Source organism: Eptatretus burgeri, chromosome 16, assembly GCF_056783735.1.
Source record: "Eptatretus burgeri isolate ZD-2024b chromosome 16, Ebu_testis_v1, whole genome shotgun sequence".
Taxonomy (NCBI): domain Eukaryota; kingdom Metazoa; phylum Chordata; class Myxini; order Myxiniformes; family Myxinidae; genus Eptatretus; species Eptatretus burgeri.
The window spans coordinates 12,533,447-12,559,640 of NC_140976.1; the positions used below are offsets into that span (position 1 = coordinate 12,533,447).

Here is a 26,194-nt window from a genome sequence, read left to right on the forward strand (position 1 = left end):
CACACACACACACACACACACACACACACACACACACACACACACACACACACACACACACACAGTCTTTTCTCGTGATAAACATTATTCAAAGAAAGATGTTGGGGATAGTTTCACATGATCATTTCTTGCAACCATCCCTACCGTGTTTACATACATTTTAGAGTAATATCCCTACATCCTTTTGTATTTAAAAAATGTTTTTATTATATGCTTCTTTACTTTTTCTCGAAATATATACAGTATAGATGTTCTACTACTGCTTTACAAATGTTGTAGTGCAAACTTTATAGACGGGCTCACATTGTTATGGTACCATACATACTTTGTAGCTTGTCTAACATTCTAAATAGTACATACTTTATAGAAATAAGTGTGGGTTGTTGCTGTCACCGACTTTCTGATAATATTCCACTGTTAACCACACCCATATCAGTCTGATTGGCCTTTCGGCAAATGTGTCTAGCAGCCCCACCTCCATCAGGCTGATTGACAGTCATAGTACTGCCCACCCCTTCCTATTCCTTTACAAAGGAAAGGAGTTTTGCATACTTTTTCTGGAATCCTTTCAAGCTATTAAAATTATGATAGCAAAGGATGCTGCACCAAGTGAAACTCTGTTGGATGGTACCAAAGACATTGCCATTGAGAGAGACAGCTCGGAAATACGCCATCTGAAGATGATAATGATGGATGATGATGATGATGATGACTATTATTATTGTTATGTTTGTGGGGTAAATGGAGGAAATTCAGAGTAAAGGTAGGATTGTATAGAGTAGCATGGTTCGTGGACGAATAGGAGACATCTTGATGTAATTTAAGTAGGGAAAACTGTCAGCTTCAGTTGTCACGTGTCACCGCACGGGGGGCAGTGCTGTGTTAATTAGGTAGGGTTTAAGGATAATTTCTCCCAGTATGTGATTGCCCCCTGTGAGCTTTTCCTATATTTTCACATTTCCAAGACTGGAGATAAAAAGGAATCATGTACTTAAAACAACAACAACCGAGCCAAACGTTTCATCCCTCCTCCAGGAATGACAACTAGCAAACCACGCCCCTGGGGTGGATGATGGATGGGTGTGATGGTCAGAAGGTTCGGGGGAGAAGAGAGTTGTGGAGGTACATGCTTTGAGATGGAGGTCTCATTTTTCAGGCTTCTCCTCGACATAACAAAATAAAGCAGCATGATTCTCATTGTTCATGCTGTGTGAATTTGCACGCGTGATGGAGCAAGATGATTAGGTAGGGTTTAAGGATAATTTAGTTAGCCATTGACTGTTCGGCTGGTTTGTGTGAGACTGCGCCTCTGAGACTCGTGTTGTGCCATCGGGCAAGAAGGCGGCACCATTTTGCAGAGGAGCGGTGTCAGCAAATGCGATCGGAAAGGGAGGCTACACGGCGGGTTCTGAGCTCTGGTGTTGAATATCACCACCCGAATTGCCATATATATATATATATATATATATATATATATATATATATATATATATATATATATATATATATATATATATATATATATATATATATATATATATATATGTTTCCTGCCCAGAGAGCAGCATGGCACCATTTTGTTGACTTCCCTCGCAGGATGACGTGGGTTCGTTGTTAAGCTCTAAAAGATCATTTTTGGACCCGAAGCTCAGTGCCAGAAGAAAGGAGGGATTTTTCTTTTGTTTTATCTTTCCCGTTGTCTATTTTTGCAATTGTGTGTGGAGGTGCCTCGACTTTAGGCTTAAATTTACCTGACCTTTTATTACCACGTTTGATTTATTTCCATTATGAATATGTGATTTATGTCCATTAAACCATTATTTATTAAGATTGCTTGTGTCTGTCTATCCGTTGTGTGTTCGAGTATAAGCCCTTGTCATCCATCCTGGTGAACACGTCTGGTACGTGCCTTTGCCGCCCTCCCATCTCACGAGCGCATTAATCTCCAAAGATCACGTGTTCGCCTCCAAGGTAGAACTGTTCGGCTATCCATCCAGGTTTGTCTTAACCGGCGTGGACATGACATTATTATTATTTCTATTAACGAGAAGAAGATTTGCCAGTTTTGACCGATCTCAGTTTTTTGCTTTTGCCATGGTCTGGAGGACTGAAAAAATGATCCCTGCTGAGACAATCAGCTGAACAGACGAGGTAGGCTCTCTCATATGTGACCGATGTGACTGTTTTTTTTGGAGAATATACTCCAACGTTAGGTTTGTATATAGCATGTGGGACTGATATTTTTTTCTTCGTCATCCCTACATAGAGAGGGCTCGCACACTCTCTGATACCTGCATACAAAGACAAAAGTTTGATCACCTGATCACAATCAGGTTATTTGACTTTATATAGCATCAAGGAAATTGGTGTTTGCAAGTATTAAGTCATAATTACAAGTAAAGTCATAAATATATGATCGCAAGTGGAAAGAAGGGAAACATCAATAGCAGGGTAGATCGACACAACAGAGTGACACTTCGAGGAATAGTGGGCGAAGGGAAGAAATACCTGGAAAAAAAAACAGTGTGAGCCCATAATTGGATGTTTTACACCTGCAGCAAAAATTAAGTCAGGAATGCAACATGGCAATGGTGGGCTAAATGGACTCATCTCCTTGTTTAAGGTCATACAGGATCGTGTGACAACTCGTTGGATTAAATGTCGTCCCATTGAGACTGACCCTTTGTATAGTAATTTCCATGTTGTGTACCAAAACTAAATATTAAGATGCAGAGGTTTGATTCCCGACAGAGCATCAACCTTCAAACGCACAGGCACAGTCCAAGCTCTGCCCCTCTCCTAGTTGAGGGATCAAGTGCCATATGACACTCGCTCACCCAGCCCACCATTGTTTCCAGGTTTTTTTTTGTTTTTTACATAAGTTTGATTAATAATCGAAAGTTTTGATTGCAACGTTGACTTTTGGACACTTATGTCACTCCCCTCTCCAATGAGCTGCAGATCAGCTGTGTGAGTCAAGTGGTTGTTGTGTGATTGGCCGACAGCAATCGCACGTGTGCACACACTTCCCAGATGTGTGCCACAGGAGGAAAACTATACAGCTACCAAAAAACAACTATACCCTTGGAGTGGTACCGGTAATATGGTGGTGGGTGCCAAGCGGATGGAGACTTTTGCCTTAAAAAATAAACAAGCACCTGAATCAGATCAGGGAAAGTTCAAAACCATCGATGGAAAAAGAAAAGTCACCATGACACCTATGAGATAACAGAAGGGAACCTAGATGCATTAACTAGACCCCTTAATGTATTATACAGATTACTATGGCAGACACCTGTAAAAGTGCTTCTTCCAGGATTTTCATATATGTCTGTGCAGGGAAAGAAAGCAGCAGCTCATTGGTTGTTTTTGTAACCTCAAACTGATCATCATCCGACATGCCAGACTGCAGGCTTGCATCGACTTCCATAAAATCATTGATATCTGAGCAAAAACAAAGGTGGTTAAGCATCTCAAAGTAAGACTTCTGTGATGTCTAGTTTAAAAATTTAACTTCATTAACAATAACAGGGCCTCAATGATGATATCATAATTGGATGCGTCAGATTCTTTATCCATTCAATACAAAATTTTGGAGGGTGATCTACGAATAAATTGGTTGACAGAATTAAATCTATGACGTCATCAGTAATTTGGTATGGCAGCCATATTTTTTTTGAAAAAAAAAATCTCCAAAACGGCTGAACAGATCGAGGCTAAACTTTACCGGTATGATCGACTATCCATGAGTAACAAAAAGTTCCTCAACTATGATGTCATCGATGACATGGTTTGGCAACCATATTGGATTTCAGCGAAATCCTTTAAAAACCCTCTTCTCTCAAACTGCCAAACCGAATGACGTGAAACTTTAACTGTCATCAACCACCCTTGGAGATAGAAGATTGATTTTAAGTTAAAATGTAGTTGGTCATGTGGTCTAGAAGTCATATTGGAATGAAGGAAAATCTTTTAAAATTATTTCTCTGAAACTGCTTAACCTATCGATGCAAAACTTTACCAATATGACCCAATACTATTGCTGCACATAGAGTGAATACAATGACATCATCATTCATGTAGTTTCGCAGCCATGTTGGATAGAAAAACGAACATTATCTGATCAACATGAAACTTCACAAACATGATTGATTACCCAGTTAGAATCAGGTTTTATATTAATGACATCTTAGGTCGTATGGTCAGGCAGCCATATTATATTGAAAAAACAGATGCTTTAAAAATCTTCTTCTCCGAAACCCCCTAACAAATCAATGTGAAATTTCATATCTAGGTTATGATCGACTAACCATGGTAATTAAAGTTTGATAACTAAAATGTCATGGGTCATATTATCAGGCAGCTATATTGGATCGAAGCTAAAACCTTTAAAAATCATCTAGCAAACTGGTGAACCAATCAAAGCAAAACCTTAGGTATATCATCGAGTACCCATGATGATCAAAGTTTGATAGTTAAAACCTCATTGGCTAAGCGATTTCAGAGAAAATGATTTTTAAAGGTTTTCCTTCAACCCAATATGACTGCCAAACCATGTGACCTATGATGTCAATGTGATCAAACTTTATTTCTTGTGGCTCGCAGACTTGCAAGCACCCACGTATAAATCACTGCTTCTGGTTATGTGGCAGTTCTTTGGACGGACGAGCCAAGAGAATTATAGTTTCATAAAAATGACAAAATATGATAACATCATCATTGCGTGAGACGACATCGTCATTGGAATGGGCAGAGTTCGGCAACTGACATAACTGCTCGCAGTTAAAAGTGGCACATCCCGTTATTATTATTATTTATTTATTTATTATTTCTTTTCCTAACATGTGGCGGCTATTTCTACTGTAACGCGCGTGTGTGTGTGTGTGTGTGTGTGTGTGTGTGTGTGTGTGTGTGTGTGTGTGTGTGTGTGTGTGTGTGTGTGTGTGTGTGTGTGTGTGTGTGTGTGTGTGTGTGTGTGTGTGTGTGTGTGTGTGTGTGTGTGTGTGTGTGACCTCGTCTATATATTTTCGTTTAAAGATGTTTTTCTCTGCAACCGCTTGTCTGATCGATGCGAAACTTTAAACACATGAGGGACTCCCCATGGAGAATATTTTATTGATAACTATAATGTCATAGGTCATATGGTATGGCAGCCATATTGGATTAAAGTTTTAAAAAATTGGACATCTTCTCTGAAAGTGCGCAACAAAAAATTTGAAACTTGGTGTATGTCATCATCTCCAGAACAGCTTAACAGATTGATAAGAAACTGCATCCATATGATTGACTAACGATCTGGAATATAGTGTGAATTTTTTTGAAATATTCATCTTCATTGCCGTAATTTAACCTTAATGTGCACAAAAGTGGTTGTTAAGTATCCTAATAATCAATAAAGCCACGGATAATGGCAATGTATGTGACATAATAGGGTGCACGGATGATACGGGTATCTAAGCCATAATAGCAGTGGGCTATAATGGTAGCGTGTTCAGTTAAAGATGGTATTTTTGTTCAGAATCAGCACGTGAGGCGAGACGATACACTCTATGGAGTGCTGCTCTAGTTTGTACATTAGTTTTGTTTGTTCCATGTATAATTAAAAACTATGATTGCAAGAATGTCCTTCAAAAAACTATTATCTTTAAAATTTAAAAACTCGCACAAAATACAAAATTAATGACTTGATAGTGATTTCATTACAGCAAAGTACAGTGCATCTTACAGAAAAAAACTCTTCCAAAATACAGGTAAAGATTGTTTCTCTGCAAAAACTTTAATATAAAGCAAAAAATAATAAAAACGATCCAATGATCCTCAACAATAAAATCATTGGCGGCCTTATTCACACATTTAAAGACAAAATTACCTTCATCTTTCATAATGATTGAAGGATTTGAGTTCATCTCCTCAATTATCCGTGGTAAATCTTCTGAAACATCTATCTTGACATCTTCAGTCACTTTTGGGATAGCAAGCAAGTCAATGCCAGTCTTAGCCATGTGGCAAAATAACACAAAGGTGTTATCACAATAACCTAACAATAAATTAATATTACATTGTTGGGTACACAAACTACAACACTCATACTATTAATGCTCCCTAAGAGATGATGCATAATGGCATTCCTTAAGTAAAATGGAAAAACAATGTAAATGTCTAAAAGCAGTTAGTCAGCAACTTATGCACAAAAAACAACAGAAAACATTGTACATTGTGTCACTCCGAGGTCCTCGCTCAGCTGCTTTGTATTCAATCCCACTATAGCTTCCTCAGCTGCTTCCTGTGTCGCTTTCTCCCGTAGCATCAGCATCTGCTCCTGCAATCTCTGCTTCAGTAGCGAAATGACGTCGACAACCTGAGGCACAAAAATGTCGTCATTTAACAGGACGTCAAACGCACGTCGGTGCAAAACAAGAAGCCATAGTTATGAACTTCGAAAATTAAAAAAAAAATCAATTGGGGGTTTTAAAGAAGTGCATACACAAGAGTGCAAAATTATATCAAAATAGCAATTTCAATTCTTTGGGATAAAGAACGAAAAGAAACATCAAATTTGACACATTATCAAGAAAGAATGAATGGCTGAAATTCAAACACAATAGTAGGGTAAGAATACTGATTCTGGCTCACTTTTCCCCATGTAAATGAATGGGGGATTTTCAGCGATTCATATTTTTTTCCCTAAAAATAAACCCCCCTTTTATCCCAAGGTATATTTATTTGTCTCCCCTTTTAACCTGGAGGTTGAACCTCATTGAATTGAACACCTGGGGGTTGAACAGCTCACTCATTGAACCTATAAAGATTTGTTCATTCTCAAATTCCTTCAATAGTTTAATTTTCTTTGCACAATAATCCCCATCTAAAATATTAACAAACAAAACATTTGAATCTTTATATTTTTTAAGATACCCCTTTTGTGCCATTACGAAATGATAAACTTCTCTTAATGCTCTTGTTTGACCACCTCCTGAGCCACATATCATTTTGAGATTATAGTAAATTGTTTTTTCATTGTTCAATTGATAACCATCAAAGTTTTCAGTCCATTCAAGGATATTCATTTTTTTCTTTACATCCTCTAACTTACTAGTTTTTAAATTAATTCGCTTATTTGTTTTATTTACCTTTGTTTTAGTTATTTTTTCAATAAGACTTATTTGATATTTTTCACATTCATTATGTTTTCCATTTATATACCAAGACTGAGATTTTCTCCACTCTTTAGTTTGATTAATACTTGGTTTAACCATTTATATATTGTGAAAAAACGCGGCGGTAGCCCTTAAAAAACCCTAACCCATCTTCCCATCGTTAAAACATAATCTATTTTATACACTCTATCATACAATATCCATATGGAACACAATCTATTCCATTATCTAAAATAAATCTCTTATCATCAAAGGCTCCTAATGCCTTTTTATTTACTTCTTCACTATATATGTTATGTTTATAACTTCTTATTGTATTCATTTTCCTATATTCTTCTTTCTTATTCATCAAACAATTATAATAATTTCTAAAAGTTATTGATTTCTTTATTACATATTTCTTTATTCCCTTTAACCTCTTATCAGTCTGTTCACCATACTTATAAGCATATGCCTTTGCTCTCAATCCAATAAACTCACTCATTACTTTTCCACCCAACTCATCCTTAAACTTACCAATAACCTTTTCATTCTTTTTGGAAAATAACTCACTCTTCTTGCTGAAATTACTTGTATCATATACTCCAATATTTTTCTTCATATCTTCATAAACATCATCAGTTTTTATATCTAGGATAAAACTATCAGTATCCATATACAACAATGAAACATTTTCACCATACTCTTTCTTTAAGTCATTATACAAATAATCATACATCAATATCTTTGATAAATCAAGAACTGCTGTTCCAATATAAATTGGTTTATCCATTACAATACTTTCCTTTTTCATATGAATTGCAGAAAAGTTCTCTGAAAAAACCTCTTCTCTCTCAAAACTTGGTTTATTTATCAATCTCGAAGCTTCTTTCCAAGATGTTGCGAATCTAATGTTTTGCCTGTTTCTAACATTTTCCATAGTCTTTCCAAATACAGCATTATTCATTAATTTATAAAAGTCCCCTTCAAATTTTACTTTTGTATTTGCTCTCATATCTGTATTGAATTGAATATACTTTTTCACCCAAGGACTTTGTTTAAATTTTAAAACTCTATGAATTTTAGCTACTCTCAATCCTTCTCTCAAAAACTGTTTTAAGCTTCTCTGATGCAAAACATATCCCTCTTTATCATAGAATGTTGTTAATAACTTTTCTGTTGATTTACCTTTAATATTAAAACTTTTATGATAATCACTTAACCATTCTTTCTTTGGAGTTTCTTTCTCACATGCAAAAGGAAGATCTTTATGCTTATTATGAAGATCACTCGGGTACCTCAAATCAACTTCAAAATAATAACCTTCTTCTTCGTCATTCAATTCCTCTTGAGAAGAAATAACAATATTCATCAAAGCCTTTTCATAATCCTTTTCTTCCACCCACTCTAATTTACCATAAGGCAGAGATTGAGACATTGCCCATCCATACAAATTATTAGCATCAAAATACATCAAATAATTACTATCTTTTTCACTATCATAATTTGGAAGATATTTATTATTTGCTTTAGCATATCTTTTTGAACATACTTGTGATATTCCACCTCTCTTGGACTTCTCAATCATCAAAAGCATATCCACATCACTGATTAAATCTATATCTTGTTTTGTCATTTTCAACATTGCACTCCAAGCTAAACCAGGAGCTGTGAAATAGTGGGCAGGATCTAATCCATAACAATTTTTATTATGACAGAGTGATCTAAAAGCTTCAAACACATCAGCTAACAATAAAACATCTGTTTTTAGATATAAATCATGATATTCTCCAAGGTTCTTTATCTTAAATAATTTCCATATTTCTTGTGCGTGTTTATATTCCTTATCACTTATCTCTTCTTCATAAAGGTTATTATAGAAACTTTCTTTTGATGGAAGTTGTGTTTCTTTAAATCTTATAAATGAATCCATATAATCATAAGGATAAATTCCGTTACTTGTAAGAATTTTCTCTTTACTTTGAATTTCATTCCTTGTTTGAATTTCCTCTCTCGTAAGAATTCCTTCTTTAATCAGAATTTCATCTTTAATCAGAATTTCCTCTTTAGTTCGAATTTTCTTTATAATTAGAATTTCATCTTCAGTTAGAATTTCTTCATTAATTACAGTTTCCTCTTTACTTTGAATTCTCTCTTTAATCTGAATTTCCTCTTTAGTGAGAATTTCCTCTTTTGGAAAGAATGAATTAAGATTTGGAAAAGAGTCCATGGAGCTTAGATTTGATGCGAGGTAGGCTAGTGGTGTTCCCATAAACTTGTAAGAATCTAAAAACCTAATACGAGTTAAAGGTTTTGTGAATATCATTTTTGAAAATGAAATATACTTTTGACTTGTGTTTGTTATAGCAGAAATATTCCCTGGTGTTTTTGAAAGTTCATTTATAAATAGATGTGTATCATAGTTGGCGCTGTTGTGAAGAAAGACTGGAATAAAAGAAGGTAATTTATAATTAAGATTACAACAGGAATGAGCGGGACCTCTATATTTACCAGTAAGATGACAATGGTCTCTAACTTTAGACTCCTTAATTTCCCCCTCACAAATATGGCAGATATTGTTCATTCTAAATTCTAATTTTTCTTCTTTGGTTAATTTCATCGGTTCATTTGTTTCTTTCATTAATTTAGTGAGTCTTATACAATCCTTTTCTAATCGTTTTACAAACTCTTGTGAAGCATTTTTTCCATGATAATGTTCAAGTTTGTTATACTTTTCTCCAACAGATGATTTGATATAATAACAGAAACCACAAGGAATATGTTTTTGATATTTATTTGTATATGGTTCTTTTGGATTAGGAGAAGCAGTATTTATCTTTTTAAGGATACATTCAAAATCAGCGTATATCACAAATGGGTGCATGATAGATTTATTATAATCTTCAAAATAAATCTTTTCACCAGGTTTAGGCATTGTAATTACAGCTGATTTATGATTACTACAATATTTTGAATGTTGTTCTAATCGTTCTTTTGTATGAAATGAATTAAGACATCGCTTACAAGGATATATTTTGTTTGCTGTTCTGAATACCTGAGAAGAGATTAATCTTGATAAATTATTGATGTATGTGTAATGTGAATTCTTTCCAACACTAAAATATAAAAGGTCAATGTGTGTTTCTTCATTTTTATAGTTGTTTGAAATTTTAAATATTTGAACTTTGTTTGTATCCGTTAATCCATATAGTGTTGTGGTTACCAGATTCGCAAACCACCATTCAGGTCCCTTAGGTGAGGTATCTCGGTAAGTGCATGTGTAGTTAGGCCCAAACCCGTTGTCTAGTGGGAATACATGTCATTTATACGTGCTGCGACTCTTCAGGATAGCCGTTTTTCTTTTACTATCTTTATTTTGGACCAATCGCCACCATCACAACCACAACATCAACCACCAACCACAACCACCGCTTCACCACAACCGCCACGACCTTTACCGTCACAACTCGCCACCATCGCATCACCGTCATCTCGCGCCACTCATGGGCACCGATGCTGGACTCATGCAGAGCGCACGTGGAACAGCGTGTACAAAATCACGGATTTTCTGCTTCAAAAACGGATCGAAAACGACACACGCCCACTTTTTGCCGTCCAATCGGTGAGCGAGGGGCGAATTGGCCCCGCCCCCAGGGCGATCGATATATGCAAATTTGTGGATCAAAAAGCCTTCACGCCCACTTTTTCTCGGGCCAATGGGGAGCGAGTTGAAAGGTCAAAGGGAGGGGGTCAAAGGCGAAGTTACGGGGGATAAAAGGACGGTGTTCGTCAGTCAAAGGAGTCGTAAAAGTCGGAGCGAAAGAGTCAGCAGAACGAGAACGAGGGGTCGGAGAGTCGCAAGAGAGAACGAGAGAAGGAGTAGTAAAGGTCGGAACGAGGCGAAGGAGTCGAAACAGAGAGTCAAGACTTCGCGGGCGGTGGAGCTGCTCGTCGTGTGCGTTGAAGTCGGAACGGAGGGGACGAGCTGTGGAGAGGTGGCGAGGGCGGACGAGGGGGTGCTCGCGTCGTGCAGGGAGCTGCACCCCTGGGAGGCCGGCAGCGCGACCTGGCCGAGGTGGAGACGCTCGTCGCGCACATAATAAAGATCCTCTATACCCCGAGCATCAGCAACCCCCTCCTGTTTCCCCCCGCGCTGAGATAGTGCGACCAAGGGGGCCCCGTTCCCACCCCCTGCCAGGCACTGTCCACGAGGCCCGCGGGTTGCGGGGCCATCGCCGCTCCGCGTCTCATCACCAGACGGGTAGGCCCGACCAGGTCTCGGCCCCAGGCCTACCTCATTCTTGAGGGTATTTCTTTTCCTTGGTTTTGGGTATGTGTTGTCGGCGCCGTCTGTGAAGTAGAATTGTATAAGTGTTGCCGTGTGCTCGGTAGTCGGTATTAGCTCTGCACTGTGTTTTCACTTTTATGTTTGCTTTTTGTGTAAATGGAATTGTGTTTTCTTTTTTTGTGTGCATTTGGTGGAATTGTATTTGTGTGCTTTCCGTTCGTCGCGAATAAATGTGCTTTATTGTTGAACTGTTCTCCCGCTTCGCTTCGTCTTTTCCTCCATTGAATCCCCATCTTGCTTCACGTAAAGGGTTGGTAGTGGGCTGAATACGCCCGATAATTAATCGAACCGTCGAGGTCGACGATAACACCGCTCGGTTATTCTGATAGTACGGAACGGGTTGCTTAAGTGGCCCGTGTCCGAAGTCGACCTGCGGCGAGGTGCGATCGCCCGGTCTACCCTCCGCGTGGGTACTTAGGTAGTTCGAATTTGGCGAGCAACCCTATCCCACGCGGGGGCTGATTGGCTCGATCGCGGTGAGACCGAAAGGTCCACCCGTGACTGGTTCCCGGCGTTAGTCCGAGAGGGTCACGACTGGATTGTCCGTCCGGTGGGCGACGTGCCGCGATTCGAGTTACGTGGCCGTCGCACGCCGGCGGGCGCGAAAACCGCAACACTGGTGTCAGGTCGTGCGATACAAATTCATCGCCCTCCTCGCGGCACTGGTATCGGAGAACAGGAAAACAGGCTCTCCTGTCTCCGGCTAAATTCACGGGAATCGGTCCAGGGGTGAGAGAAGCGACCCCCGATTCCCTCCAAATTACGAGCGAGCAAATTAACCCTTCACGAGAAGCAAGATGGCGTCTCAAGGCGAGCGGGAGCCGGGGGTATTAGAAATGTATATGTGTAATAATGTGGAGTCCATGGTCCAGGATGGAATCCCCGAGCAGGAAATGTTGATTGTGCAGGAACACGGACTCGCCCAACTGAACCCAAGGCCCGAGGTGGGTGCGGCAGCGGCCGCGGTGTATGACACCTCCCCCCCCCCTCTCCACCAAGACCCTTCCCCAACCCTTGCCGAAACGGCTCAGCTGAGTGCATCCAACATGGCCCAGCTATGCGCCATGCTGGCGGCAATGAACAAACAAATGAATGAAGTGAAAACGACGATGGATACAAATACAAATGAAATAAAAAACGAAATGAAAGGCATGAACGAAAAGATGGATGCGAATACACAAAAAATGGATGAAAAGATGGATACAAATACAAATGAAGTGAAAACGACGATGGATGCGAATACACAGCAAATAAACGGAATGGGCAAGCAAATGAAAAAAGAAATGAAAGAGCTACGGGGTGAGACGCAGAACATGGGCCGATGCCTGCAGGCGGGCATGAAGGCCGTGACCAGGGAGATAAAAATGGCGACTCCACGTGTGGGAGCAAACGAGCTGGGTGGGGGTGCAACGGCTGACAGGCCCGCGGTGGAGGCGGGTAAAAAAATAATTCGTGGAACGTGTTGGGCGAGGGTCGTGACGATGACCGAAAGGGAAAAATTAAATGGGGAGACCAAAACGTGTGAGACGAGACACGAGGTGACGACAACAGAAATAATAGTTGAGACAAGGGAGGTAAAGGGTGAAGAGTTGGCAGAGACACGGGAGATGGGAACGATAGAGGGAAGACTACACGATGAAGACGGGGTAAGTGACGCACACACACACACGGAGGTAGTGGAGGACAATGGGGGTGAGCTGGCGGACTGGGTAGAGACCCAGTGCGAGCACCTGGATGGCCTCCTCCAGGAACGAGGGGAGGGAGAATGCCCCCTTGAGGTGAGTCACGACCAGGTGAGTTCGGTCGTGCTTTGCGAGGTTGAGGGGACGAGTGCTGTGGACAGGTGCACTGAGAGCTTGGGGGGTATAGAGGCCCCGGAGACCCTTGTGGGGACACGAATCCCCAGTGTGGTTGTCCCTGTGTGTGTGGTGCAAGGTGTGAGTGCGTCCCCGTGTGTGGAAGCGACCCCGTGTGTGAGTGGTGTGGTGGCGATGGTGCCAGAGTACGTGCTTCCCAGCACGCCGTGCGTGGGTGAGGCACCGTGTGTGAGTGAGGCCGTGTGTGTGAGTGAAACGGCCAGTATGAGTGAGGCACCACGTGTGAGTGGTGTGGTGGCGATGGTGCCGGAGTACGTGCTTCCCAGCACGCCGTGTGTGGATGAGGCACGGTGTGTGAGTGAGGCACCGCGGGTTAGTGCCCCCGCGTGTGTGGGTGAGGCACCGTGTGTGGATGAGGAACCGCGGTTGAGTGCCCCCGCGTGTGTGAGTGAGGCACGAGTGAATGGAGCACCACGTGTGAGTGGTATGGGTTATGCAAGGGAGACCGTGTGTGTGAGAGAGCGGTATGAGAGGGAGATGTCGGTTGGCATGCGGGAGCACGCAGCCGCGTCTCCCGGTGTGAGTTTAATGGTGTGGACTGTGTGCGTCGTGACACGCAGGTGTGCGTGGGTTGAATGGAGACGACGACGGCGACAGAGGAGAGAAAGCCGAGTAGCGGCTGTAGTTGTTTCGAGGACCGTGCCGGGTTCACCCAGCAGTGAGCACGCGGTTCGTGCTGTGCAACGCACGAGACCACCACGTGCTCGCTTGCGAGAGTGAAGTCCCGGTCCGGAAACGCACGCGGTGGATTTGCCGATCCCGCGGACGGACAAAGTTTAGGCAGGTAAATGGATTTGGACCGGACGGGTTCTCCACGCGATCGTGTGTGTTAAGCTCCAACGGGCAAAGCACATGTGTTCGCGTGGGGAACCCCTCGAGACGTGGGGCTTGTGTTTTTTTTTTGCGCACGGTGACGTCATGGCTGCACGTGTGGTTGGAATCCGGCAGGAGGGGTATCTCTGCCGGATGGTCCCGTCCAAGGAGGGACGAGGAACACGTGCAGCTGCATGACGTCACGGGCAGGTGCAAAGTGCGCGAGCTCTGAGTTGCCGCGCAGGTGCTGGGCATGAAAAAAAAAAAAAAAGGAAAAACAAGCCTCACTTTCGGGTGTACAGGATTCCTGGGCAAGGGGTGAAAGACCCCCTTACCTGGGCACAGGATGGAAACTAGTTAGGGGGAAGGGTTAGCTTAGTTAGACCGACTTCATGGGGCAGGGGTAAGTCCTCATGGAGTCCGTGGAATGGATTAGTTAGAGGGATTGTAGCCAGATTTAGGTGGGGAAATAAAATGATTTATTTGGGGACATGGACAGACTTGTGAATGTGTAGAGGGGACGTAGCTTAGCTACGTAGTGTTAAAAGGAACGTGCTGTAGTTTAAGGGACGACGTGGGAGCACGAGCTAGTTAGGGGAGCTAGTTAGAAGGATGGCAGAGTTCAGCGGTGTGTGTGTTGAAGAGTTGTTGGTGAGTTGTGAGGTGAGTACTTGTTGAGTGAGTGAGACCAGCGGGTCTGTGTGTATGGAGCGAATGGGGAATGCATGGTGCGATGAGTGATTGGGGGGAGGAGTGACTCCTGCCCAAGGGACCCCGGGGTCAGTGTAGAGTGAGTTAGCTGGGTTAGTCAAATTGGAAAATGGAGGTCGTTTTGCTGTTGGTGGGAAAGTAGGCTCGAGACCCATTTGGAGGGGTGCAGGAGCCCTGTTGACGGGCTTGGGAGCGTGGCTGCGAAAGGTGAGTATCGCTGAGTGGGTACCCCGGGCACCAGGCTAGTCGGCCGCGGTAGGCCATGGGCCCATGGGGGCCGGGATAGAGTAGTGGGCACGGGTGCGCCTGCTTGGTGCGGGGGCCCGGGGCGCCATTAGCCGCGTGGGCAGTGTAGTGGGCACGGGTGACCCTCGGAAAGGGGCCCGGGAGGCCGGCCTGCCACGTGTGCGTTTCAGGGGAGGTGCCATGGGGGGCACTCCCCGGTGTTAGGGAGCTGGTAGGCTCGGAGGCAGTGTAGTGCCCGGGGGTGCCATAGCGGGAGATTCGGCAGAGGGTCGTGCCTGCCAAAGGGAGCCACGTGTCCCAGCCAGGAGACCGTGTGAGGGCACGGAGAGAAAATTGGGGGGCGAGGCCCGAAATTGTAAGGACACCAACACAGGCGACGGGAATCTGGGTTGTTAGAACCAATAGTTTAAGCGAGAGGCGCTTGTTGAAAGCCCCGGGGTAGTTTAACAGTTAAATGGTTAGGGTAGATTAGGAGATGTACCCCTCCGCACCATCCATCCCCTCGCTGTCGTTGTGGGCCGCTGGACCCACTTGGTGTTAAGATCGCCGAACTCTGGGGAGGCCATTCTGAGGCTTCGTTGGGCCTCGACACAGGACGTTAGCTCTCCCTTATTCCCCTCCGGGAAGGGAACGTAGGGGTTGGGAGTAGGCTAGGTGACAGGATAGGTTAGCCGAACAAAGACGATAAAGGGGGTTAGGGGACGATTTATAGAGGGGAAGTAAACATAAAAATAAAAATAAGTTGGGGCTAAATTGGAGTTTGACAAATTAAGGGAGTGGGTATGTACAGTGACAGGCAAAGGCGATAGGTTGGGAGGGAGACAGGTAGGTAGGTCCGAGCCCGCCTTCCGAGTGGCCAGCACCACCGCACTCCCTCCACCAACCTCCACTGAACGGCAAAGGCTGGCCACTTCATCGGCTGGCCGTGTTTTACTTCAAGGCGGAGGCCGCCCAACTTCATCGGAAGCTGTGTGCTACAAGGCCTGTGCCGGCCAGTTCATCTGCTGGCTGTTTTTCTTCGAGGCCTGTGCCGGCCAGTTCATCTGCTGGCTGTTTTTTCTTCGAGGCCTGTGCCGGCCAGTTTGTCTGCCGGCTGTGTTTGCCTGCAGCGGCCTTCTTCTGCGGGCTGTGTTTGCCTGCTCACCTTTGCCATGCCATGCCCACTGCCCATGTTCACAAGCCCCGTTCAATTTTTGCTTTGCCCCCCCCTGTTCATTTCCATGTGCGCCAGGATCTGAAAGCAACAGTTTGCAAGCTGCAAGAACTGCCCTGTTGGCAGCTACAACACGGGCCTGCAGTGGCGGCCCGTGCACCGTGTTTGTGTTCATGCATCCATTCGTTGTGCTCATTGCGTGTGCCACTTGAGCTGGCACGGAGACTGCGTTTGTGCAGCCCATGCACCGTTGTGGTTCACTGCGTTCAGTTCAAAAGGGAAGGCCTTGGACTGCGTGTGAGCAGCCAGCCACGTTCCCTGTCACCTGCATTGTTTGAGTCAGAGACTGCATGTGGGCAGCCTGGCTCCCTGCTAACTGCTTTTCTTTGCAGAGTTCAATGATCCTGGGCCATGGTTTAGTGTAAAATTTGTAAGTTAAGGTAAGATGTACTGTACATATGAGTGCGCCCCCGGCATGTATGTCTTAGCGCCGGCAATTTTATTTAAGTCGTCCGTGTGAGTGAGTTTGTTTAGATAGTTACGCAGCCCTCAGGTTATTTATTTTGGGGACACGAATACCATGAATGTCGCACTCAGGGATCCGTAGGTAAAGTGTACTAGGGGAAAACTACACATGATGGCACACGAAAATTTGACGACTCGGGACGAGTCTGTAAAAAGGGAAGGGGTAGTGTTGTGGTTACCAGATTCGCAAACCACCATTCAGGTCCCTTAGGTGAGGTATCTCGGTAAGTGCATGTGTAGTTAGGCCCAAACCCGTTGTCTAGTGGGAATACATGTCATTTATACGTGCTGCGACTCTTCAGGATAGCCGTTTTTCTTTTACTATCTTTATTTTGGACCAATCGCCACCATCACAACCACAACATCAACCACCAACCACAACCACCGCTTCACCACAACCGCCACGACCTTTACCGTCACAACTCGCCACCATCGCATCACCGTCATCTCGCGCCACTCATGGGCACCGATGCTGGACTCATGCAGAGCGCACGTGGAACAGCGTGTACAAAATCACGGATTTTCTGCTTCAAAAACGGATCGAAAACGACACACGCCCACTTTTTGCCGTCCAATCGGTGAGCGAGGGGCGGATAGGCCCCGCCCCAGGGCGATCGATATATGCAAATTTGTGGATCAAAAAGCCTTCACGCCCACTTTTTCTCGGGCCAATGGGGAGCGAGTTGAAAGGTCAAAGGGAGGGGGTCAAAGGCGAAGTTACGGGGGGATAAAAGGACGGTGTTCGTCAGTCAAAGGAGTCGTAAAAGTCGGAGCGAAAGAGTCAGCAGAACGAGAACGAGGGGTCGGAGAGTCGCAAGAGAGAACGAGAGAAGGAGTAGTAAAGGTCGGAACGAGGCGAAGGAGTCGGAACAGAGAGTCAAGACTTCGCGGGCGGTGGAGCTGCTCGTCGTGTGCGTTGAAGTCGGAACGGAGGGGACGAGCTGTGGAGAGGCGGCGAGGGCGGACGAGGGGGTGCTCGCGTCGTGCAGAGAGCTGCACCCCTGGGAGGCCGGCAGCGCGACCTGGCCGAGGTGGAGACGCTCGTCGCGCACATAATAAAGATCCTCTATACCCCGAGCATCAGCAACCCCCTCCTGTTTCCCCCCGCGCTGAGATAGTGCGACCAAGGGGGCCCCGTTCCCACCCCCTGCCAGGCACTGTCCACGAGGCCCGCGGGTTGCGGGGCCATCGCCGCTCCGCGTCTCATCACCAGACGGGTAGGCCCGACCAGGTCTCGGCCCCAGGCCTACCTCATTCTTGAGGGTATTTCTTTTCCTTGGTTTTGGGTATGTGTTGTCGGCGCCGTCTGTGAAGTAGAATTGTATAAGTGTTGCCGTGTGCTCGGTAGTCGGTATTAGCTCTGCACTGTGTTTTCACTTTTATGGTTGCTTTTTGTGTAAATGGAATTGTGTTTTCTTTTTTTTGTGTGCATTTGGTGGAATTGTATTTGTGTGCTTTCCGTTCGTCGCGAATAAATGTGCTTTATTGTTGAACTGTCTCCCGCTTCGCTTCGTCTTTTCCCCCATTGAACCCCCATCTTGCTTCACGTAAAGGGTTGGTAGTGGGCTGAGTACGCCCGATAATTAATCGAACCGTCGAGGTCGACGATAACACCGCTCGGTTATTCTGATAGTACGGAACGGGTCGCTTAAGTGGCCCGTGTCCGAAGTCGACCTGCGGCGAGGTGCGATCGCCCGGTCTACCCTCCGCGTGGGTACTTAGGTAGTTCGAATTTGGCGAGCAACCCTATCCCACGCGGGGGCTGATTGGCTCGATCGCGGTGAGACCGAAAGGTCCACCCGTGACTGGTTCCCGGCGTTAGTCCGAGAGGGTCACGACTGGATTGTCCGTCCGGTGGGCGACGTGCCGCGATTCGAGTTACGTGGCCGTCGCACGCCGGCGGGCGCGAATACCGCAACAATACATTAATAGAAAGATTATTCTTTTTCTCAAATTTAGGAATATCTGTTAATGGCATTGGGAATTTAAAATCTTTAATGTCCAAGGTATTCTCATATTTCATATATTGTTTTACTCTTTCTGAATTACATTTTGGTGGATGTAAGTGAGCAAGAACAGACCAGAGAAAACATTTATTATCATTGTTCTTAATATTAACAACTGCCTTCTTTAGTTTTATTTCTTTTGGTAATTCAATATAAGAAGAAGCTTTAAGAGGGTTTGATTTTAGAATGTGTATATCTAAAAAGATGATTTTTTTAATATTGAATCCACTTCCTACCACTGTATTATCAACATCCTCCTCTTGTCTTGATAGTTCTTCATAAACCCCACTATTCAAAAAATCTTGAAATGATGTTATAAAATGAAGACCTGTTCTCATATAAGGAGTATGTTCTTCATCTTGTCTTTTCATATTCATTTTCACTCCCATATAAAACTTTAAAGTTTTCATTTCTTTTAATGTCTTTTTAATAAATTTTTCAACATCGGGTTTCACTATTTCAATTGATTCAGCTATTGATGATGGACCGGGTTCTCCAAATTGAAAAATCCTTATTTTTATATGCCCTTTAAATGCCCCATCAGTGTTTTCAATATAATAGTCTCCCTTTACTTTAAACTCATTTTTCTTGTGTTTTTGTGATTGAAGATGTTTATTATAACTACTCTTCAAAACATCCTTTGAACAGATATCACAATGTTTTCTTTCCAACTCAAGAGGAGATATTTGATGAAATAGATTAAATGTGTGTTTGTTGGTTCGGAGGTGTTTTCTATAATGTTTATATTCGTGATTACAAACATCGCAGTACGTTGTATTCACCATATTTATAGAATAAAACTTTGCTTAAACTAAAATTTTCTTGATGAAAATTTCGTTTAATTTATAGGTGAATCTGTGCTTAAAAACATTTTATCCTCCAACTTTTTCACTTAATAAATACAATGTTTCAAGACACAAAAGACAAGTTTAAATCAATCTCTTCATCTGTTAAAGATACTGAGAAATATGTCAAGGATGTAAAATTGAACAAAGATAAATATAACAACTATTGGATAAAAACTATTATGGTAAATAATATGAGTTCTTCAATTTCCTTCAGTGGAAGGGCTTTTAGTATACCTGGTAGAACATCAATTAAAGTATCTCTAACAAAAGTTTCTCCTCTCCTTCTAGTAATATATTCAAAACTAGAAAAAGCAATGAAACAAGAAAAAGTATCAAAGAACAAAAACCTTATGGATGAAGCTTTAGAAAGAAAAGATAAGACCATCTGTAATATGCAAGGAGAAATTTGTATTTTTTTCAACAACCCTAAAGATGTAAATCCTGATGAAATAAAGGATGTTAATATATCAGGTGAAATGACATTTCGTTCAATAGTAGTTAACGATAATTTTAAAATTACCTTTAATATAAGAAATGTTGTCGTTGAATCTGATAATGAAAAAAAGTATATCGATATCGATGGTAATATACAACTGAAAGTATAGATGAATTTCAGTTTAAGTAAAGTTTTACTTTATAAATATGCTAGACTTTCCTGATTCTCCATATGACAAATTTGAGAATTGTCCTGCGTGTGAAAGACGGGGATTAAACACAGAGTCAAAAGCCTATAAACAATGTATATTCTGTGATTATCTTCTAATTAATGATAATAAAAAATATAAAAAGGAAAATAATTCTTTTAGATTTACACCAAAAATGAATTACTTTACAAGATTGATTAGAGAAATGAATGTAAAGTATGAGGGTGATAACACACCTTTCCTTACAAGGGAAGAAACTGAACGTATAAGAGAAATGTTCAAAGGATTGTTGTTGTATATTATTCATGGATGTAATTTTCAGGGAAATATCAACACAAGATATTGTATAAATAAAATAATGGATTATCTTGAAATTAAACCTGAACTTAGGATAAAATATAGAGTTTCTAAAAAAGCCAATAATAAATTAAATAACCTGTTTTTCAAATATATAAATGAATGATTTTTTACCTATTTGGGAAAATAAGATAAAATTTAACAACCATAAAAATCTCCCAAATTCATTAAGATGTCTCATAGTTGGTTCAAGTGGATGTGGAAAAACCTGCTTACTTTTAAAAATGCTCCTCACTCCCAACTTTTTAGATTATGATAATTTAATAATTTTCACAAAGTCGAGTTTTCAACCAGAGTATCAACTACTCTCACAAGGTTTTAATGCTGGTCTTCAAAAAGAAGATATAATCGGTTTATTTAAACGTCAAAAAAACCTAAATGATTATAACATTGAAGATATAATTCAACTATTTTGTGATGCACAGAGATGTAAAAAGAAATCAAATCCTATAACTTGTATTCTTAGTGATAATACGGATGATATACCGTCTCCCCAAGATTTGGATAAATCAAAAAAGAACCTCGTTATCTTTGATGATTGTGTTAATGAGAGAAACCAAACGGTAATGGACAGCTACTACACAAGAGGGAGACATTCTTCTTGTAATTGTATTTATCTTAGTCAATCGTACTTTCAACTTCCTCGTCGTTCCATCAGAAACAATGCTAATACTTTTATTTTATTCAAGTTAAATTCAATAGATATCAATAATTTTTGGAGAGATAATTGTTCTACATTATGTAGTAAAAAGAAATTTGAGGATTATATGAAGCACACGACCGAAAAATATAAATATATTGTTGTGAAACAAGATGAGATATTAAGGGATATATTTTTTGTTTTATAAACAATTACATATATAAATGACAACTATTATTATAAATCTTGTGGGTAAATCTGCTTCTGGAAAAAACTTTCATAAATCAAGGTTCTTGTGTAGTACAAATGAGAATATTGTAAATTTACTTAAAAAACACCCCGTGATACGCATTGTATCAACAACAACTAGAGCAATAAGACCTGGAGAAGTAAAAGGTGAAGATTATCACTATATTTCAGTGGAGGAACATATGCGATTGAGGAATGAAGGACAAATATTTGAGGAGGTTTCTCTTGGTACAACAAAATATTCACATTGTAAGAGTGAGTTAAAGAAACTAAAATCTGGTGGTGTTGGGATATTAGAAACTAATCCAGAAGGAACGAGACAAATTATTAAATATCTGAGCGGAGTGAAGATTTTATCATTCGGTTTTGATGTTGATGAAGAAACTCAACACAAACGTATGAAAAGCAGAGATGCAAGGATTAGTGAAGAAGAAATTACAACTCGCATTAATGTTAATAAAGAATTTGATGAAATATTTAAAGAAAAGGATTTATTTGAACACATCTACTTGAATGATGAAGAAAAGGAAAATTTCCCTGTTGATCTTTACAATTCATTAAATGATATTTTACAATAAATAAATGGATACAAAAGAAAGAGCAAGAAGATTTAAGGAACATCAAGAGATGGTTTCAAAAGTTGTAAAACAACAGGAAGACATAAAGAAGAAACGCAGACAGAAACTAACGGGCGAAGAAGCATTTGAAAAAACAAGAGAAATTTTTTAAACCACTTTTAAAAACTTCCCAAGAAAAAATGAAAGATGTTTCCACAGTTCCCACAGTAGAATATACTCCTAGAAAGCTTCAAATGTTAAAAGATTTCAGTCAAATGACGGAGGAAGAATTAGAGCATTTAGGAGAATTAGAATATGATGATGAAGGTTTATTTCAACAACTGGAAGAGATTAATCAACCCCCTGATTATATTGTGAATGCTGTTCAAAACAATGAATATTCAGCGGATTCAAAAACCAAAGCAGGACTCATTCCAACAGAACAACCAGCAATATTTCATCTTGTTCAAGAAAAGGTATTGATATTTAATGATGAATTAAGGTTCTTAAGTTCTGCTCAACCCCTGTTAAACTAACTCCGAGATTAATGTTTCTTCTCACAAAAGATGGAAGACAAGGTTCAACTGTGAGGGATGAATCAAAGTATATTGATAAACCATTGGATATGGAAAATAATGATGATAGAGTATATATTGATTTGCTGAACACTCTAAATTATAAGGTTATTCTTTCTGGTAAAAGTAGGAAGAATGAGAAGGAGAAACACATTATTCAGGTTTTAAGTATCCTTGGTTCAGGTATTAGTTTTCTTCCAAATGACCCATCGCAATTAGTTAATAGACTGTTATTGTTGTTCGGCAGTAAGAAGGCTGGAAATAACAATTGTTTTAATGAAGCATCAGCCATTTTAGACCAGTTGATGAACATGAAAATAATTAATAAATCTCAATATAAAGACATTTTATCTCATATTAAATAAGATGAGAAGCACAATCCTGAGTTTTAATTTCACAACAAGCGACCACACATCTTCATTCCCATACCCACTACAACTTGACACAACAAAAGAATATGAGGCATCTTTATTGTCCATGGAGACTTATAATACCTTATTTAATATAACCGAGAAAAATGACAAGTTTAGTTATAATCCGGGAAGTGGATACAAAACGATAACAGTCTCACCGGAGCATACGAGATTTCTCAAATATCTTCCGAAATTGCTCGTCTTATGAAAGAACAGGGTGATGAACCAAAAAATATTGTTATAAACATTCAAAAACATACTTCAAAATCAACGATTAAAGTTAAAAATAACTACAAGGTTGATTTCACAATTGATAATTCATTTAGAGAGTTATTAGGTTTCTCCTCAAAAAGATTGAAACTAATGGGACGTTTTACAGTGATAATGTCATTCAAATATCCTCAGGAATAAATTCGGTGTTAATTCACTGTGATTTGATTGATGGTGCTTATAATGATGGATTAAAAACAAATACAATATTTTCATTCAGCGCATACTCAACCCCAATTGGTTATAAATTCAATATGGAGCCTAAAAATTTGGTTTATCTACCTGTGTCAGGAAAAACCATACACAGAGTAAATTTTAGGATAACCGACCAAGATAATCGTGTGATTTCTTTTAATGGAGAAGTTATATCCATCAGAATTCACCTACGTGAAGTTTTTCAATAAATAAATACGATGGTTATTGTGAGGAAGCACGAGTTGGGAAAATATAAAATAATTACAGGGGATGGGATGTTCCTTTCCCGTACTACAAGGGTGAAGGTATGTATCTTGGTAGAGGATACTATAAACCTAAGAGACAAAGGGGTGTTGGACATCAATTTAGAGGAGATGGGATAATTGATACTCTCATGGGTATTGGTTCAACTATTCTTAAACATAAAGACCTAATTGGTTCAACTGCTTCTGCTGTGGGAAATGTAGCAGGTGCTGTAAAGAGCATAAAAGATGCTCAGAAAGAATCTCATAAATTACAAGCAATAAAAGAAATTAAGAAAGGTAAAACTCAGTTGACCACCCAAGAACGACAGAAAATAATTCAAATACTTGGATCAGGGTTTCAAAAGTTTTAACATCTTTTTTCCTAAATAAATACAAGTATGGAAGCAATTGATAGTATCTATGATTTGGATGATACTATTATTATCTCAAACTCCACTAAAAAAGAAGATTACTTCAAGGTAAATGCAATAACTGGAACAGACTGGAATACAAATGGTACAAAAAGTTTTGAAATAAATAATCAACAAACCTATTTGAATCTCTCCGAAAGTTTCTTGTTGTGTAAATTTAAATTCACTAAGGCTGGGAATAACACAAACGCTACACTTGTAAATGATTTCTTCTGGAAAATGTTTGATAGTGTGCGATTGTATATTGGAACACAAGAAGTTGAAGCGGTTGATTATGTCTCTGCTGTATCTGAAATGATGAAATTTACACTCTATACATTCAGTGATAGAATGGGAAAGGGGTCTGTCGAAGGTTTTATTCCTGATATGTCAACGGGAACAAACACAGACCCTGGATATATTCAAAGGAAAGGAATGTATAATGATGATACAAAAGCAGAAAATAGTTTTACTGTGGCAGTTCCTCTTAAAGGTATATTTGGATTTTGTGATTATGATAAAGTTCTGTATGGTCTTAAAATTAGATTTCAACTACAAAGGAATGATAATGAAAATAGATTGCTTTTTGGTGTTGGTAATGCTTTTGGTGATCAGAATAAATTTGTAATTGAGGAGATGAGTTGGTATATCAGTGAATATACTCCTAATCTTAAAACAGAAGAGATGTTGAATCGAAGACTTAACTCAAAGAAACCACTCAGTGTATCATACCTCAAAAGAAGATGTCAACACGTTAAACTCAATCAAACTACTTACACGTGGAATTTGGGTGTTCTGGAAGGAAAGCCACGATATCTGTGGATGATTTTTAAAAAGCCAGATGGTGATACTGCGACTGATAAGAATAATGCATTGAGTGATAATGCTAAGGTGAAACAACTTCGCGTTTCTCTAGATGGAACATTTTATCCACGAGATAGATTGGAAATTAATTGGGAAAAAATGATTTTGCTGAAGCATACAAGTCTTACCAAAAGGTGTGTGAAAGTAATGGAAATAAAGAACCTATTTTGGATATGACAGCATTTAAAAGTTTGTATACAATCTATACGTTTGACCTGAGCGCTCAAAAAGAAACTATAAAGTCTAATCGAGTGGATACTTCCCTATACATTGAAAGAGGAGAGAGTGAAGAAGTTGATACATATTGTTTGCTTTTGGAAGAAACAGAATTGCAGATTAATACAGATAATGGTGTGATGATTAGTCTCACATAATTTTTTGTTAAATAAATGAGTGGCAAAGTACCAACTGGGGTATATGTTAATCAAATCAATCTTCATAAACTATCATCTTGTGTTCAAAATCAAAAGCCTTGTACGATTAACGTTAATACAATTCAGAGAAAAGGAGCAGTAAGAATTGATGTTTTGCTCACAAGAGAACAGGTTAAAATCTTGAATGACACTGGCTCACTTAAAATTAAAATGACAAAACCAATGTTGAAAAAATATTCAATAAGAGAGACGAGTGGAGGATTTCTCCCATTTCTAATTCCTTTATTTGCTGGTTTAAGTGCGGTTGGAGCATTGACGGGTGATATTTCAACAGCGGTCAAAACTGCCAACGAAAGGAAGGCTCAACTCCAGGCTCAAAAAGAATTGGAAAGACATAACAAAGAGTTGGAGAAACAAATTAGTGGAAGTGGTGTAATTGTAGATTTTGCTGAAAAACTTGAAGGTCTGCCTGATAAAGCGAGATTGTTAGTTGGAGATATGCTTTCTTCTATAGCACAAGCAGGTGTAAAATTAACGAAAAGAGGTAATGGATTATATCTTTCTAATAAATAAATGAGCATTGATGAGTGGTTGAAAGAATTTGGAAAGAATACAACATCAAATTTACAACTTGCCAAATATTGTAAGAAATTAAAAATTCATAATGTGGTTATTTGTATGAGAGATGAATTAACAAATGTGTCGAAACATACAAAGAATATTATTATGAACTTAGAA

The 26,194-nt window shown here is 40.5% G+C and overlaps 1 protein-coding gene across 7 annotated transcripts in view; it reads right to left on the reverse strand.

Moving 5' to 3' along the window:
• Positions 1 to 26,194, reverse strand: part of AK9 (adenylate kinase 9) — a 115,099-nt gene that overhangs the window by 39,646 nt on the left and 49,259 nt on the right. For all 7 annotated transcript variants that reach the window (XM_085859490.1, XM_085859488.1, XM_085859492.1 and 4 more), the window contains 3 exons: positions 6,214 to 6,358; positions 5,870 to 5,962; positions 3,296 to 3,444 (listed from right to left, as the gene is read on the reverse strand). In XM_085859490.1, the coding sequence (XP_085715616.1) occupies positions 3,296 to 3,444; positions 5,870 to 5,962; positions 6,214 to 6,358 (387 nt within the window). The remainder of the gene's footprint in view (positions 1 to 3,295; positions 3,445 to 5,869; positions 5,963 to 6,213; positions 6,359 to 26,194) is intronic.